Source organism: Archocentrus centrarchus, unplaced genomic scaffold (genome assembly GCF_007364275.1).
Source record: "Archocentrus centrarchus isolate MPI-CPG fArcCen1 unplaced genomic scaffold, fArcCen1 scaffold_29_ctg1, whole genome shotgun sequence".
In the NCBI taxonomy this organism is placed as follows: Eukaryota; Metazoa; Chordata; class Actinopteri; order Cichliformes; family Cichlidae; genus Archocentrus; species Archocentrus centrarchus.
The window spans coordinates 2,843,146-2,858,876 of NW_022060258.1; the positions used below are offsets into that span (position 1 = coordinate 2,843,146).

The 15,731-nt window shown below is 42.7% G+C and overlaps 1 protein-coding gene across 1 annotated transcript in view; it reads right to left on the minus strand.

The window, feature by feature from the left end:
- Positions 1–7,427: 7,427 nt before the first annotated feature.
- dag1 (dystroglycan 1) overlaps positions 7,428–15,731 on the minus strand; it is a 59,105-nt gene continuing 50,801 nt past the window's right edge. Inside the window, exons 3-4 of the mRNA XM_030723860.1 lie at positions 10,272–10,733; positions 7,428–10,180 (exon numbers count right to left, since the gene is read on the minus strand). Coding sequence (XP_030579720.1) covers positions 8,333–10,180; positions 10,272–10,733 — 2,310 coding nt within the window. The 3' untranslated portion in view covers positions 7,428–8,332. The remainder of the gene's footprint in view (positions 10,181–10,271; positions 10,734–15,731) is intronic.

Below are 15,731 nucleotides of genomic sequence, written 5' to 3' on the forward strand. Positions count from 1 at the left end.
AGACAGGGTGAGGAGTGCAGTCATTTGAGAGGGGCTCAGAGTAGAGACGCTGCTCCTCCACATCAACAGGAGCCAGTTGAGATGGTTCAGGCATCTGACTAGGATGCCTCTGGGTGCCTCTTGGGTGGGGTGTTACGGGCATGTCCTGCCAGGAGAAGGCCCCCGGGATAGACCCAGGACATGCTGGATAGATTATATCTCTCACCTGGCCTGGGAATGCCTCGGTGTTCCCCTGATAAGCTGGAGGAGGTGAGGGAAGTCTGCGTTTCTTTGCTTAGGCTGTGACCTGTGACCTGTGACCTGGCCCCAGATGGATGTATTTTTTTCCCCCTAGTTGCAAGGAGGTTGCTGTCCTATTTTCACTTTTGCATAATTGAGATATGAATGGAAGTAAAAGAAGTGTTTTATTGGACCATGTAAACAGAACCAGGAAGTCAGCTGTAAACTTGACTGTTGGGTTTTCTCTCTAATTATTGTAGGGTCTTTACTTTACAATATGAAGCTCCTCGAGGTGACTGTTTGTTGGGATTTGGTGCTATATAAATAAAATTTAATTGAATTAAACTGCAATTTACAAGTGATCACATCCAGAACCAGGAAGCTTGGGATTCAAATGTCTCTTAAACGAAAAGTAAACATTAATTGTGCCAATGTCAAATAATTGTTTAGTACAAAATTGTGATATCATATTTTACTATTATCTAAAAAAATACTTTAAGAAGGCAAAGAAAAAATAGATGAAGGAATGCTTTGGAGTGATTTTCTTTCTTGTCAGGGTGCACAGACAGTAACTTTGCACTTGCATTTCTCCTGCAGTTCCAGCGTATTTGGCCTGGAGAGTTTTCCATCAGCCGATCTGAAAGGGAGAAATGTCTCTTGTTACACTGAGCAAAATGAATGTTGATGCTCCTGAAAACCAGACTGACTCAGACCCCTCTGCTGCTGCATGATGGACTAAAACAGGCTTTTTTAAAATTCTGAACAGGAGCACAATTGTAAATCTTACCCTCAGCAGTTTGTGTGTACAGTACTCTGCAGATTTTCAGGCTGCTATAATGAAGTGTGATGACCCCTCGGGTGTTCCTGGGGTTTGATGTGGCACTAACCTGCATCTCTGTTTGCTCTGCAGGTAGCTGATTGGTGTGAGCTGGAACATATGTGGCTACCAGTTTGTTCTCAGGTCACATGACTCCTGGCTGCAGTCTAATCTCTCTCTCCCTGCTCCTCTCCACAGGAACTGTCATTCTTGTTAGCTTCTGTTTTATTTTAGCCACCGACCTTACTGAAATCCACACTACATGTTGTCACTATTTGCTTTGGTTAATTTGTTCTGGCTTCCTAACTGAGTGGAGTAAACAGGAGAAACAGTCAGATCCCAGACACACTCCATGATGCTGAAATCAGACCTCTGTGAGGACCAGACCCGCTGGAGGACTCCTTGTTGTTCATGTGGCTGAAGGAAGCTGTTAATGACTTTGGTCGAACTTTTGTGCTCGCCGTCATGCTGCAGATTGAATTTGGGGCCCATCAAATGCTCTCCTGAAGGTTCTGTGTGATGGTTATGAATCTGGAGGTCCCAAACTGAAGCCATGTTGTTGCTGTTGTTTCTCGTTATTATCTTACTGCTGAATGATGGCACTGCATGCTAGAAAACCTAAAGCAAAACCAGGAAACTAGATTATTTCATCAGAAATAAATATGGTGTAGGAAACACTGGGCACCAATTCCAAGCTCATATGCACCCTGTCAATCTGTAAAATAAGAATTAAATAAAGCTTTAAAATAAAAGGTGCAGGGGACAAATTACAATATTTAATAGAAAGTAGATGAACATAATTACTTAAAATACTCCGGAAATACATTTACACTATACTTTAGTAAAGTAATTGATTAAATGTACTACGATACATAAAATACATACGATTAATTGTACTCTAGTTCAGTGGCTTCTATGGGAGAGGACCCAGGATGGCAGTCACATACAAGGGGGGAGCAGTACCCCCTCCCCCCACCTAGATAAACCACCATGTCTCTTGCTACTAAATGCCTTGTAGGTCAAACTGTGTTTCTGAACTACATATGGAGCTATTATCTTCCTTTCAAATGATGCAACTTGTTCATCTTTTTAGAACAAATTTCACAAATAGAAAAAAATAAACTCCTCATGACAAAAAATTCAAATGTTGCCCAGTAACTGCTAAATATACAAGAGTTACACCACTGTCTTAGAACTGACCACTGTATTAATACATAATTATTAATAATATTATATATTCAGAACTTGTTTTGGTATTTTAGTGTCTTCATTAGTTGTTTATTTAGTTTGGTTTTCCATCCACCTGAGAGATCACATCCCAGTTTGATGCTCTCTGCACTGACACACCTTCCTGTCTCGTGTCCCTGACAGCAGGCTGACCAGCACTGCTGCGGCAGTCCTCGACATCATTCGGGGGTCTGACAGACTCCATCTCCTCCATCTTGAACTGCAGCTGCTGAGAGTAGTCCTTGTTCTGTTGTGGAGATCCTCTGCGAGCTGGAGGTCCACTCTAACCAGAGCCTGCAGCAGGTGGAGAACTGGTTCATTGCTGTTTTGATGAGCAGGGACCACCTGGAGTTGGTGTGAAACCAGAGGACGAGAGACTCACTGGAGAAGCAGCTGATTATTGCTGCACTATTAATCCATCAAAACCTGGATCTACCTATACTTGCAGAGCAGCTCCTTTCCTACAGGATTACTTAGTAATTGTTGTACCAGCATGTGCACATTTAGCCACTAACACAGCTCTGCAGCTGTATATTCAGCCTGTTAAGTATCTGTTTGTGGGCTAGACATCAGTGCACTGACCTGGGGACACAAACGTTTCATGTTTACTCTGCTGAGTGGGTCAGGCTGTAATGAAGGAGTATGTCATTGTGGACAGTCCTCATGACCGCATGGGTAATAGCCAGGCCACAGGAGATCAGCTGAATTGTTTTCTGAATGACTTTTCCAGGGATTGATTGTCAATTTATTTCCAATTTAAAGTCCTGATCCTCGGCTGCACAGTGCAGTTTCCACCCACCTATCAGACTTCATGTGCCCCCCCCCCCCTTTAATAGAGACCCAGTGCACTCAACTGCATTCAGCTGTAGCCTGTGTGGACACTGAGAGTTTTAATCAACCTTCCCTGCAAAAAGAAGTCTGATAGTGAAGTCTTTGTGGCTGTGGCTATAGTATTTCCTCAAACAAAGCCCTGCAAAACTGTCAAAAGGTACAATCTTGTACCTTTTATGAGACTGTTCAATTACTGACAAAAAGAGATTCAGTCAGCTGAAATTACATCTCATAAAGTCTGTCACAACTCCAGAGAAAACTAATCATCTATCAGATGGCTGACTCAGGCAAAAAGCTTTTTTCCCCCTGCTCCATTTTGTCGGATACATTTTTACTGGATAGGAAAATTTTCCCTGTGTTGTTAAAGGTTTCTTGTCACACCGGTGTGTGCTTTTTGTGATATAGATGAAATCTAAAAACGACATAAAAGAGACTTTCAAAAGATCAGAACAGATTGTGAAAGCAAACCTAAAATATACATACTACAGCTACAAAAAAGATCATTAAAAAGATGAAATCTGACAGCACTCAAACCAGCGAAAATTATTAGACGTGTTCGAGGAAAGTGAAAGAAATACACATGAATCAACTGGGGCTTGAAATTCATATTTCAAAATTGAGGGAATTCCACCCTTAAATGCTCCCCACAGGGGGGATTTACTTGTGAGCTTACCTCCATGTCTTCCACTGTCCTGTTCTTACCTCAGATTGTGCCATTCATGCTGTGTGCCAGTTTGAGTTCTTTACTTTGCTCTTGTCTTCACGTCTGCTCTGTTAGAAGTTCACACACTCAGCTTTAACTCATCTTTGGGCTGTTTCTTCACCTTGGTAACAACATTGGCATTATCAGTCTGAGGATTCGTGCTCACATTAGCTTTGCTTGGACTGCTCTGTCCTTTCGGTTTGTGGGGTTTTTGTTTTTCTGAATGGGTTCATCCTCACTGCTTACACAGTCTCATTTTAGGTTGCAGTCCACACTTGCACTTACTTGAAGCCCATCTGTGTTTGCTAGCACGATGCCGGGCCACAGCAGCGGGAGCATTTCACAGATTTCCTCCATCCTCCTGCCTGTGACCTGAAAGCAGTCTGTGCTCCACGTTGAAGGTCTCACTTCCTGAACTAAAATGCATCCTGAGGACAGCAGGCTGCAGGAGCTTAATGGAGCATGTATCAGCTGTAACAACTCATCCTTTTTATTCAGAAGTTGTTTCAATTATTAAAAATGATCAGATTTTCTGCCCTTCACCATTTGTGTCTTGGATTAAAAAAAAGCATCTGTCACATTGCGCCATGCTGTGAATTTAATTAAAACCGGCTCTAATTATAAAAGTTGTCCTGAGCACCGTCACACCTCACATCATAAATCCAGCTGTAGTTGGGCTATAACAAAATTATTTATGACCCAAGTGACTTCGCTTTAAAATGAAGGTGAGGATGTCTCTGTCTCTCTTTTTTTTAAATACCTGCTGCCTCGCCTCCTCAAATCACATCTCTGGTGGGAGGGGCCAAGAGACAAGGAGAAAAGTCAAATTGTACAGCTTGGGAAATGAGAAAGGGGGTTGGTATTGTCCCGGTGGGAGGTCCATCCACCAGCAGAGTGCTTCTGGAGAGTCACTGTACACCTGTGCAAACTTTGGCCTAGATCGCTGATTTTGTGTCACCAGATTTGTGAGTTGATTAAAATATAAGGAATACCTACACCGGCATTCAAGTCCTGATCATCAAGTACTTTCTATAAACACACAAGTAAATAATGTTAAGATTGTTCCTTTTTTCCTTTGTGTTCACTGTTATTTTAACAGCTACAGACAGGACAGGAATAGACTGAGTCAAAAGAACTGCTTCACAGGTCCAACAGCACTTCACCTTTTTTAAAACAGGATCAGGTCCTTCAGACCTGTGCGGTGTCGCAGCAGAACAAACTGTGGGCGGTCTGAGGGATTTCCTTAAATGAACTGGCAGTTATATTGTGCTTTTCTCATCTTACTGGCCTCCATTTCATCATTTAATGTAACTTTGCACTTTTATTTTCTCTCCAATCAGAAAGTATGTGTGCAGTTTAAGTTTATAGTGTTGACCTCTTCACAGCAGTGTGTAACTATGAAGTAAATCTGACAGATAGGCTTTTTTTGTGTTACTTGGTGAAACAAAACCTTAAAAGATAACAGGTATCACCACAGTTTTAAAGCTGCTTTGGGCCAAGTTATGATCAGTTATCACAGTAACCGGGTGAAATGAGAGCCGACTTTATGACTTCAACCCATTATTCTCACTCTGTAGTTGCATCCCAGTGAACTACTAAGGGGTGGGTTCAGATCTTCCCCTTTACATGAAATTTTTACTTATAAGATACATCCAAATGGAAAAGCCTAACTGCATGAACAGAGTGAATATTTTATGAAGCTAAGCTTGTTTAGCTTGTGGCTAAGCTGCAGTCTAACCCTTCATGTTTCACTGGTGAGCCTAACTTTATCTGAGTGCGCGTTGCCCTAATAGAACTGAAACCAATAAACATTCACCTTTTTCTGCTGACCCCCCCCCAATTCAAGGGCGGGGTTCTCACCAATTAATTAGACCCTTAGACCTATAATAAGTTATCAGAAAGACAGCAGGTAGAGTTACATTGATTCAACCCTTTATTTTTACCCCTCAGATGACTACATTTCTCATTTTCATATGAAGGCTGAGAATCTCGTCATATCCTCAGCACACATTGAGCCACCTCACAGGTTGTGTCAATCAAACTGAGATAAATCCTCCATTAATCTTTGTCATCACTAGAATTGGTTTATCCATTTCAGCATCTAGTGACATCTTGGGAATACATTGATCATTGCTTCCTCTACTTCCAAATTAAACTCTGTCATGAATTATCACAGAGGTGCAACAGAGCCGGCAAATTGTTTACATCTAATCAATATTCCAAGTAATCAATGCAAATTATCTGCATGCAGTGTGTGGAAAGACAGACTGAACTGAGAGACTGTTTTCACAGCATAGCCTTTTTAATGGGCAGAGCTTTCAAACTGAATTGTCCAACTAGTCATTCAATAGCAGAATAATTTAGTACAAAAAGGACAGCAGTACAACCGTTCCAATGAGTCCAAAGACTACAGATGGTTGCCAGGCAGCGAGCTGCCTAGGGAGGTAAAACCTCTTGTGGACTTCAGACAGATTGATTTATCAATTCAAGGCTAAGTGGGAGCAGTAGAAAAGTGACAGTGACCAAAAATCTCATCCATAAACATCATTCAGGGTTTGATGGCGGAGAGTGACCGGATAAACCATTTTCCGTGGGCCAAAACTCCCAACAGAACCAGCAAAGACGGGTTCAATCAAAATGAAGAAAGGGGTGATTTTCCTTTTGTTTAAGGTACCAGTTGGTTTTATTATTACACACTTGATAAGCAAAAAAATAAAAGCCTTGGCATCCGCAATCCCAACAACATTATGACCGTACGAGACACTCGCTCTATCCTGCGCGACTGCAGCGTACATTATTATTGCAAAGGGTCACTTTCAACTGAAACTCATCAGCAAACATAAGGACATAGAAATAAAAATTTTGAATACATAAAATATGGGTCATTCCATCTTTGAATAGTGGGAGATACATTTTAAATGCAAACACACAGAGTAAAGTAAAACATTGAAAACATGTGACCCATGACAAAAAAGAAAGTACATAACTGAATCAATAATTGAACTTCTAAGCTAAGGTTTTACAAATCACAGAAGACTAATCATTACTCATGTTTTTCTTTTAATCATCAATCAATTTGAGGCTGTATCAAAAACTCTTGTAAAAAGAAAAAAAATTAAAAAGATTTTCTTTCAGTGATCTAAAAGTTTTCATCTCTGCCTCCATCGTCTCCTCTGTGACCTCTAAAATGTGAATATCTGTACAGTCCCGTGAGGGAATGGCACACGTTTCTCTTCTGAGTGGAGAGAAGAACTGCCTCGCTACACACACAAAAGAAAAAAAAGATCCCTGGTCCAAAATTATTTGCAGGGGTGTTCTTCCTGTTAGTGTACGACTTGGAGGAGTGGGGTGTGTGTGGAAAAGGGCAAAACTTGTGTTGCTACGTTAACCTCAAGAAACCCTGTCAGATTCCACCAACTTAAAACAACATTTTTGCTTCCACATTAAACTCTGACAGTTAAATAATTTATCTCAATAAAAACAGGAGTCCTCGTGTCAACCTGACATAACGAAATTTCCTCGTTGCTTAAATCTGATTGAGTCTGCTAGCTGTACTGAAGGGAGGATGGTTCATGTGGCAATTGCTATAACACATGAAGTAATTATATATATATATATATATATATATATATATATATATATATATATATAGCTCCTGTGGGTTGTTTTAGTGAGGCAGTTCCTTTCTTCCACAAAACAAAAATAGAACAATCTTTCAGGACATCTTCCAGATATACAGTGAATTTCAAAACCAATGAAACAAACAAATTATTTATTATTCATCTCTAAATCTTTTTAGGCTACCTTGTTATTCTCATCTTTACTAGACACTGTGAATAAAGATAAAAACAGACAACTAGTGTTAAAAGGCAAACCGTATTGAATCTGAATAAACACGCCCACTCATTCAAACACACACACACACACGGGCCTCCTATTGTCTTGTGTCGTCTGCAGGGTTGACTTGAGATCCTCCTGATAGCTTCTCTCATATGCAAAGAATCTCACTCTTGCTTTATTAAAAACGCGGGTCGTTGCCTGCAGTGGTCTGTTGACAGGTCACCCACCGTCTTCTCGCATTATTTAAAAGCCAGGCAGACGAAGAGCTGTGAGGCAAACGCTTCAGAACACTCCAAAAAGAAAAGAACCAGAATCTTGGGCTAAAGATGAAAAATAATCCAGAATCCAAAAATCAACTCAGGAGAAAAGAAAATGCTGGGAAGGAAGAGCATATCTCCCAGTTGTTGCTTCAGACCAGTTGGTCAAACCGAAAGCCAGTGTGATGAGAATTTGCTTGTCTTAGGCCACTATTATAGGTGGGCTACCACTAAAACAGTAGTCCCTTCCTGTGTACTGTAAAACCCACCCAACTCATTTCCCCCCGTCCCAAACCAAAGTCACTTGAAGCTGTTTTGTACTTTAGCACCACCATCTCTCCCTGTAAATGTCCAAATAGACAAACACCAGAAAGGAAACCGTCAGAGTTCCTCAGGCATCCTCTCCCTCCACCCTAGCAGGGGAGGGTTAATTAAGTCTTAGGGTGGCACATAAGGAGGTGGAGATCTGTACGGAGTTATGTTCTTTGGACGGGAGCCCTTGCCCTCCATGGGAGTGGTGAAGGGAGGTGGTGGTTGGTAGGGAGGTGCATTGGGGTCATCATCTTGCAGAGCTGTGTACTCCCCTAGCAGCTCCTGGTTTAAGGGAGTGGTCTCTGGTGTGGCCATATTGGGGTATTCAGGGGGTGGAAGTGGGGGCTTCTCTTCCTGGAGAATCAAGGGCATACTGGAGGATGGAGGTGGCTTAGAATCATCAAGTTCATCTGCAAAGATAATTGGCACGCCTTTCTTGATGAAGGTGGCCTGGTCCTCGATGGTAAGCTTGCCCTTTCGTTTCTTTCTATAGCAGATCATTGCAATAATTCCTGCTATTAACAAGATTGCTGCCACCACCACGGCAGGAATGACCGTATGGAGGTAGACGTCATCTGCACTATCCCGGCTTGATCCCAGACCTGGAGTGACAGCTGGAGGTTCTGGGATATCAATCTCTCCTGGTGGGATGAAAGAATGCATTCGGCAGCTTGCCCTTCCCTTCACCTTCACGTCCAGTGGTTTGAATTCAGGTTCCATAGTGTACCTGAAGGCATGTGACGGTCTTCCTTCAGAATCAGCGAGTGTCCTGCTCATGCCTGTAATCTGATCCTTTGGACACGGGTGCTGCTGGAGGCTGGTGTTTGTCCACTCTACTACAATGGACCCTTTGGTGATATTCCTTAGACTCACCGTACTACTGTTGCGGTCCCCGAGGGCATATGCCAGCTTTTTAACCAGCAGGATCTTCTTGTGGATGTCATTTGTTACTGACCGTGGCTCACCCTCAAAACGGGCCATAAATATCACAGGGGTTTTATCATTGGTTGGCCAGCGGTTTACACGAACCTCAAAAGCATCAATTGCATTGAGACCACCTTTGTCAGTTGCCTGCATGAAGTATTCGTGTTTTCCCACATGGTGGACATCAGGCAGACCATAGAGAAGTTGGCTGGTGGTGTTGAACTGGATCCAGGAGCCCTCTGCCACCACTTCATTGTGGTTTTGTCTAAGGGTTAAACGCAGCTTATCTGTTGTTCCATCCTCTTTGTCAAAGAATGTGTCAGATGGGATCTTGACTTCAAAATATGTGCCCACCAATGCATTGACCTGGTCGATGGGGTTCCTTAAGACGGGCTTCTCGTTGTATGGATCTGGAATAACACCAGGTGATGGTGTGGTGCTTGTAGGAGTCTTTGCTGCGGGGGTCTTTGGCACTCTGGATGCTGGTGTGGTCGTCTTGGGCCTCCTGGGTTTCTTCGTAGGTTTTCTGGTAGATGTGGGTGTTATTATGGCTGTGCTTGGTGTGGGAGTGGCTTCTACATGGGTGGGCCTGCTCATGGTTGGCATAATGGGAATGGTGCTGGTGGTCTCCATGACCTTTGTTGGCTGAGGAGGTCCCATAGTTGGGGTGTGAGCAATAGGGTCACGAACTCTGATTGTAGGCTTGCCTGGAAGTGGGACGGGACCTCTCACGGGGGGAGCAGAACTTTCAGTTGGTGCAGCAATAGAGGGAGAGGAGAGGGTTGGGATGATTCTCGCCGGTGGCTCCACTGCAGTTGTTGGAGGAAGCACAGTCAGAACAGGTGTTGGAGTGTTGTTTAGTTGCCGTCGCACGCGTTTGGGGAAATGAGGTTTCTTGTTGGCAATGTGCCAGCCCACCACAGGGTAGCCCAGCTTGGCTGACATTGTGCCTTCCTTTGCAGGACCCTGGACACTGTTGATATTTGGGACTGTGCTCTGGTCCAGCGAGCAGCCAAGCTTCCAGGACAACAGAGCGCCGTTCTCCACCACCTGGAGAGACATAATTGTTACTGAATTGCTAAACATCTAATTATTACATTTTTACTTATGCACTCATTAACATTACCACTCACTCACTCACCTTTTTGGCATTCCCAGGGCCAGCCATGAATGCAGACATGTCAAACAGCCTGTTGTTGACCACAGGGAGTACCTTCATGTGCTGAAGTCCAACACCAGAGAAGCTCCTCATGTTGTCCAGGAGCTCCACCCTCTGCTCTGAGCTCATCTTGGTCAAATCAGCATCCAGGATCACTGTCAGTACCGTGACCGGTTCCTCATTGCCACACATGAACGGCTGCACATCATCTTCAGTGGAAGCTTGATTGGATGTCAGCTGGGCTGAATCTGCATCCAGATGATCTTCAGGGTGCACCTCAATGGAAAACACCTCAGAAGAAGATGAGGATTTCGTGTGGTTGGAGATGGATACAGAGATGTAGTGGACACCTTTATCCTCTTCCAAAGGTAGACCCTGCAGGATTCTGCTGCTGGCATTCCAGTGCAGCCACTCTGGGAGTAAGTCCTTACCCATCTCTGTGATCTGGAAGATAGAAGGGAACACACAAAGGCTTAAAATATCCATCGATTTCCTAGGTAACGGCAGCATTATTATATACATTGGGGGTGGCTGTAGCTCAGTAGGTAGAGCAGGTCACCTACTGATCGGAAGGTCAGGGGTTCGATTCCTGGCTACTCCAGGCTACATGCCAATGTATCCTTGGGTAGATAAGTACCTTAACCCCAAGTTAAGGTACTTAACTTGGGGTTAAGGTACTTATCTAATTTAATTATTAGATAATTAAAGCACTTAGTTAATATGGAAGTGCTTGTATGAATGGGTGTGCATGGGTAAATGTAAAACGTGTTGTATAAGCGCGTTGAGTGCTCTGACTGAGTAGAAAAGCGCTATATAAGAGCTAGTCCATTTACCATACATTAGCTAGCTTAATGGGTATAGCGTGTGTCTACAAAACATCCTAAAAATGGGGTTGGAGGGGGTGCTGGAGATGTAGTGTTTTATGGTTTGCTTTAGCTACTAATCAAACATGATCTTTAGTCAATTCTGACAGCAGTCCAATGGTACCGTTGCCTTCTTTCCCATAATAGCAGAAGACAGGTATGTCGTTTTTGTGACCTTTCTACTTTAATTCTGCAATTAAACCGATATAAATGTGGCTTCTTCGTGTAATTGTGAACCTGCCCCTCGAAGCGCATATTGCTAGCAGTCTACATGAATGTCAGCGCTTAAATATAAATCACTGTGTCATAGGTGTCTGCGATGGCATTAACATATCCTCTACATTAACCATAAATCCAGTTTAAGCCTTCCTCCTTCAACGCATACAGACACACTCAACAGAATTGTAATTTAAACCCGACTAAAATTAAAATAACTTGGCCAATTATACGGCTGGGGACGCCCACATGGCAGGAGGCTGATGGAGAGAAGTGGATCACAGGGGAGTGACAATGCATCCGTGCACATAAATTCAAAAACAAGAGCAAATGCATCCTGTGCCCCCCCCACCCCCACCTCCCAGCAGCCCCTACAAGTTAATTCTGCAGCTAATAAATCCTGGTTGATAAATTATGTAGAGGCAGCGCTCCCTAGACACATCATTAATGGTCTAACCAGCACACAGGCACCGCCGGGGGAAAACACACACATAAACACAAACACACACAGACACATAAACAGTGGAACATGAACGCACAAAGTTACACATCCAAGACTATTTTCCATGAGAGGAACAGCACATGTGGCCACCTAGACAAAAATCAAATGCATGCACACGTTGGCATTGCCAGCAGCTGGGCTTTTACCAGTTAGCTCCTCGTGGACAACAATTCCTTTAAATACCCCCAGCAATCCTGCTCATGTCCCCTGCTGGACAAACGTCTTCAAGCCTCATCCCTGTTTCCTAGAAACTCTTGGATCTCCTCCATTTTTCCAGAAGCAGTGGAAACAGCAAAGTGTAAATATGTTGTTCCAATTATCTGATTTATATCCTCCTGCTTTTTCTTTTTGCCTCGCCTGCTTTTCTCATGCTCAGTTTCCTGTCTTGTTGCCTCTTCCTCTCTTTCTTTCTGTGTTATTCTTGTCGTCCTTTTTTTTCTGCTGTCATTTTATAAAGTCATGATTAAAATCTAATGGTCCTCTTCTCTGGCAGATAAAAGCTAATTTCTGGATGTCATAATTCAGCTTGAAAATTATTACTGCAGGAAAACACAAATTATAGATACAGTTCTGTCCACCTAGATAATTATAGATTACAGAAAAGCATGCAGGGCCTGTTATAACTGACACTTTTTTAACCAACAGCTTTCTGTGATGCTCCCCAGCAGGCAGCAGAGATGACCAAAATATCAGAGAATTGGTTGATGGCTGGAAATCAAGAAACTAAAATCTTCGAATGTCGGCTCTGCCGGCTGATTGAATTTGTCACAAAGTGTTCTCCAAATGCAGAACTTCAGACTGAGTGCCTCCTGACACGGCACTGCAAATTAAATCACAAAGAGACGACGAAGGACAAGCGAGCTGTCAGGCAGTAATCTCATCCTAACTGTTCTCTAATTGCTCAGTAAATTGCTTAATTTGTGTCCAAAAATCAGACGGGTGACCACTTACTTAAGAGCTGCTAATTAAATGAGTGTGAGGAAAAACAATGGGTGACAGTTTCACTTATCAGGTCCTTTATATCATGAAAATATCACAGCTGGTACCGTACAGGAGCCCCGTGAGCACTTTGCTGGTTGTCCTGATGGGACTACGGGAACGAGCCGGTTTCACGCGCTCTTCGACGAACCTCAGTAAAAATATCACCTTTTAACAGGATGTTAAAACAAATAATAAAATTCATATAAAAGTTACATTTATTCAAGTGAATATATGGGAAGGTAATGCAAGTGGACTGCAAAAGGTAATTTATTTTTTAAAAAAGAAAGAATTTAAAAATCTTAAGTTAACTGAAATCCTTAATTGTATAAGATTTAAAAAATGAAACAATTTTGAAAGTTACACCTTTTAAACTATTATACAGCTTAATCCCAGAGGATAAACCTGAATCAGACGAAAATCCTTTTGGTTTATTTCGTATAGGATTCAATAGGAAAACATCCGTTGGGATCTTCGTCTGCAGTGCTAAACGACTCGGGTTCTGTAATTTAGTTTACATTTTTCAGTTTTCAATTTTAAAAATAAACTGAATGAAGGAAACAAGAATATGGGGTTAAAAATGACTTATTCTTCACTTTTGAGGCATTTACGATCCTTCACTCATGAGAAAGATTTTAAAGGTGATTTTGACTCATCACACAGGGCTTATAATGGCCTTTAGGCAGTCAGTCAATGTCAATGCACTGTTCTGTTATTTTGGGGGATTTAATACATTGAAGTGCTTAAACTCCACTTTAGTTTAATTTTTATCTCAGTCCTGATGATTTTCCTTCCTGCATAGGTTTTATATGCAAGAAAAATCCTCCTCATGGTGCAATATAAAAATCGAGCTTGGAAGGTATTCAGACCCGTTTGGTCCAGAAGTGGCTATTTACCAAAAAACATCATTTTTTTCTTCCTGACTTGAACGACACACAGACTCAGAGTGCAGGCGTGATTCCAGCTGTGACTGAGTGAGTGTATCCCCTCCACAGCACATTCCCCAAAGCTATGAACCAAAAAGCTCTCCAAGTCAGCGTTCCTGGCTCAGTGTATGTTAAAACAAAAACACAACAGCAGCTTTTTAACTCCTACATGAACCCAGCAAAAGCGTGTAGTTTCCTGCCTCCCTAAAAGAACATGAAAAATACATCAAATCACCTCAAAATGTCAAGAAAAATATTTCATATCTCTTCCTGGCACAAGGCTTCAGCACAGAGGAGCTTGATGTTTGGCCCTAAAGGTTATCGCGTGCTCTCACAGGCTCCTCTGGCTTCCGCTCTTCCTCCCGTACAACACACACCTCTGGCAAGGTTACAGCCTAAGCCCCTCTGAAACAGCCGGGGAAAACTTTTAAGGATTACTTGGAGGAGGAGGAGGAGAGTGGAGGCGACTAAACTACTTTCTGGGACCTTATTAAGGTGGAGGAGAAGCAACAACAATTGTCCGAGCAGGATGGCGACCTTTCAGAGCATCAGTTAAATGCCTTGCTCAATGACTTTACAGCATGGAAATCATTTGAGCCCTTTTGAGTGTTAACATTTAAGGATGAACACAACAGCGTTAAGCAGCGTGTACAATTAATGATAATGTTGGTGCTCTTGAACAGCCCTCGGAGATGGAAGCATTGTGGCTGATTCAAAGAACGAATCACTGACGTGTAGGAAGAGGTCTGACTGTCACCATCAGCCAAGTGCAGCACCACCCCCCCCCAACTTAAAAGACTTAATTAAAATGAAATATGTGATAATCTCATCAAAGTTGGGGCTTGTTTCATCGTGGCCCCCTCCTGACATGTACATCAGCCACAAAGCCACCATGACTATCAGCGCTATAGGCTGCAGTGACGGGCGCTGTGCTGCAACAAACTAGGCAGAAAATGTATTTGAAGTCTGTGTGAACGACAGGCATGAAACACTAGGAGACATTATCGCATATCACTGGCATCATCCTTATTTTACTGCGCATCACTGGGCTCGCTCTCTGCAGTCTCAGCTTTTTTATTCAGAGTTACAGTCGCTGCAGCTCGAAGTGAGACGCCTGGACAAAAAAGTCGGAGCAGCCACAGCGCTGCCGGTTGGTGCTACAGAGGCTGTAGAGCGGCAGAAAGTATTCTTCATCAGTGTAAAACTCCAATATATGATCAAAATTAAGTAAATAAATAAAAATGTAAAATCCAATTTGAAATTTTTATATTTAAATATTCTCATTGATCTTCGACACAAATATGGACGTTGATACTTTAACGAGCTCGTTAATGATGCATTCTACTCTCAGTGAGCATTTCTATTTTATGTTACTAAATCTTTTAGTCCATCGACTTCATCTACAAGTTTACTTGACTTTTCTGATTGAAATCACATCACAGGGTTAATGCTGCTGACACCTGGGGTCAGAGAGGACACACACATTCACCATGCAACACAAAGTGAGACAGACGTCATACATAGTTGAACCTAAAGGGTGTTAATATCCATCCCAGCCACCCAGTCTCTGCTGTTTATCTGACTCAGGGTTGAAGAAGTCTAAGCAGAGATACCCAGACCTGCCTCTCCCAGTTGCCTCCTCCAGTTCGTCTAAGGGGACACTGAAGTCTTCCCAGTCCAACCAAAACATAATCTCACCAGTACATCCTGAATCTCCTTCCAGCCGGACATGCCCAAAACCACCTAATTTAACCCTATTACTACCACAGGGGTGGATGTAAAGGGTTAAGAGGCGTCCAGGAGGCAGATGAACCACCTCAGCTGGCTTCTAACAATTTAATTTGGGATATTCCAGTTAGTTTAGCTCTCATCCTAAACAGAGCCCCTAATAATAAGCCAGGCAGTAAATGAGGAAATCCTCATCCTCTTCCTGTGCTCTCGTTGTAGAGCTTTTATC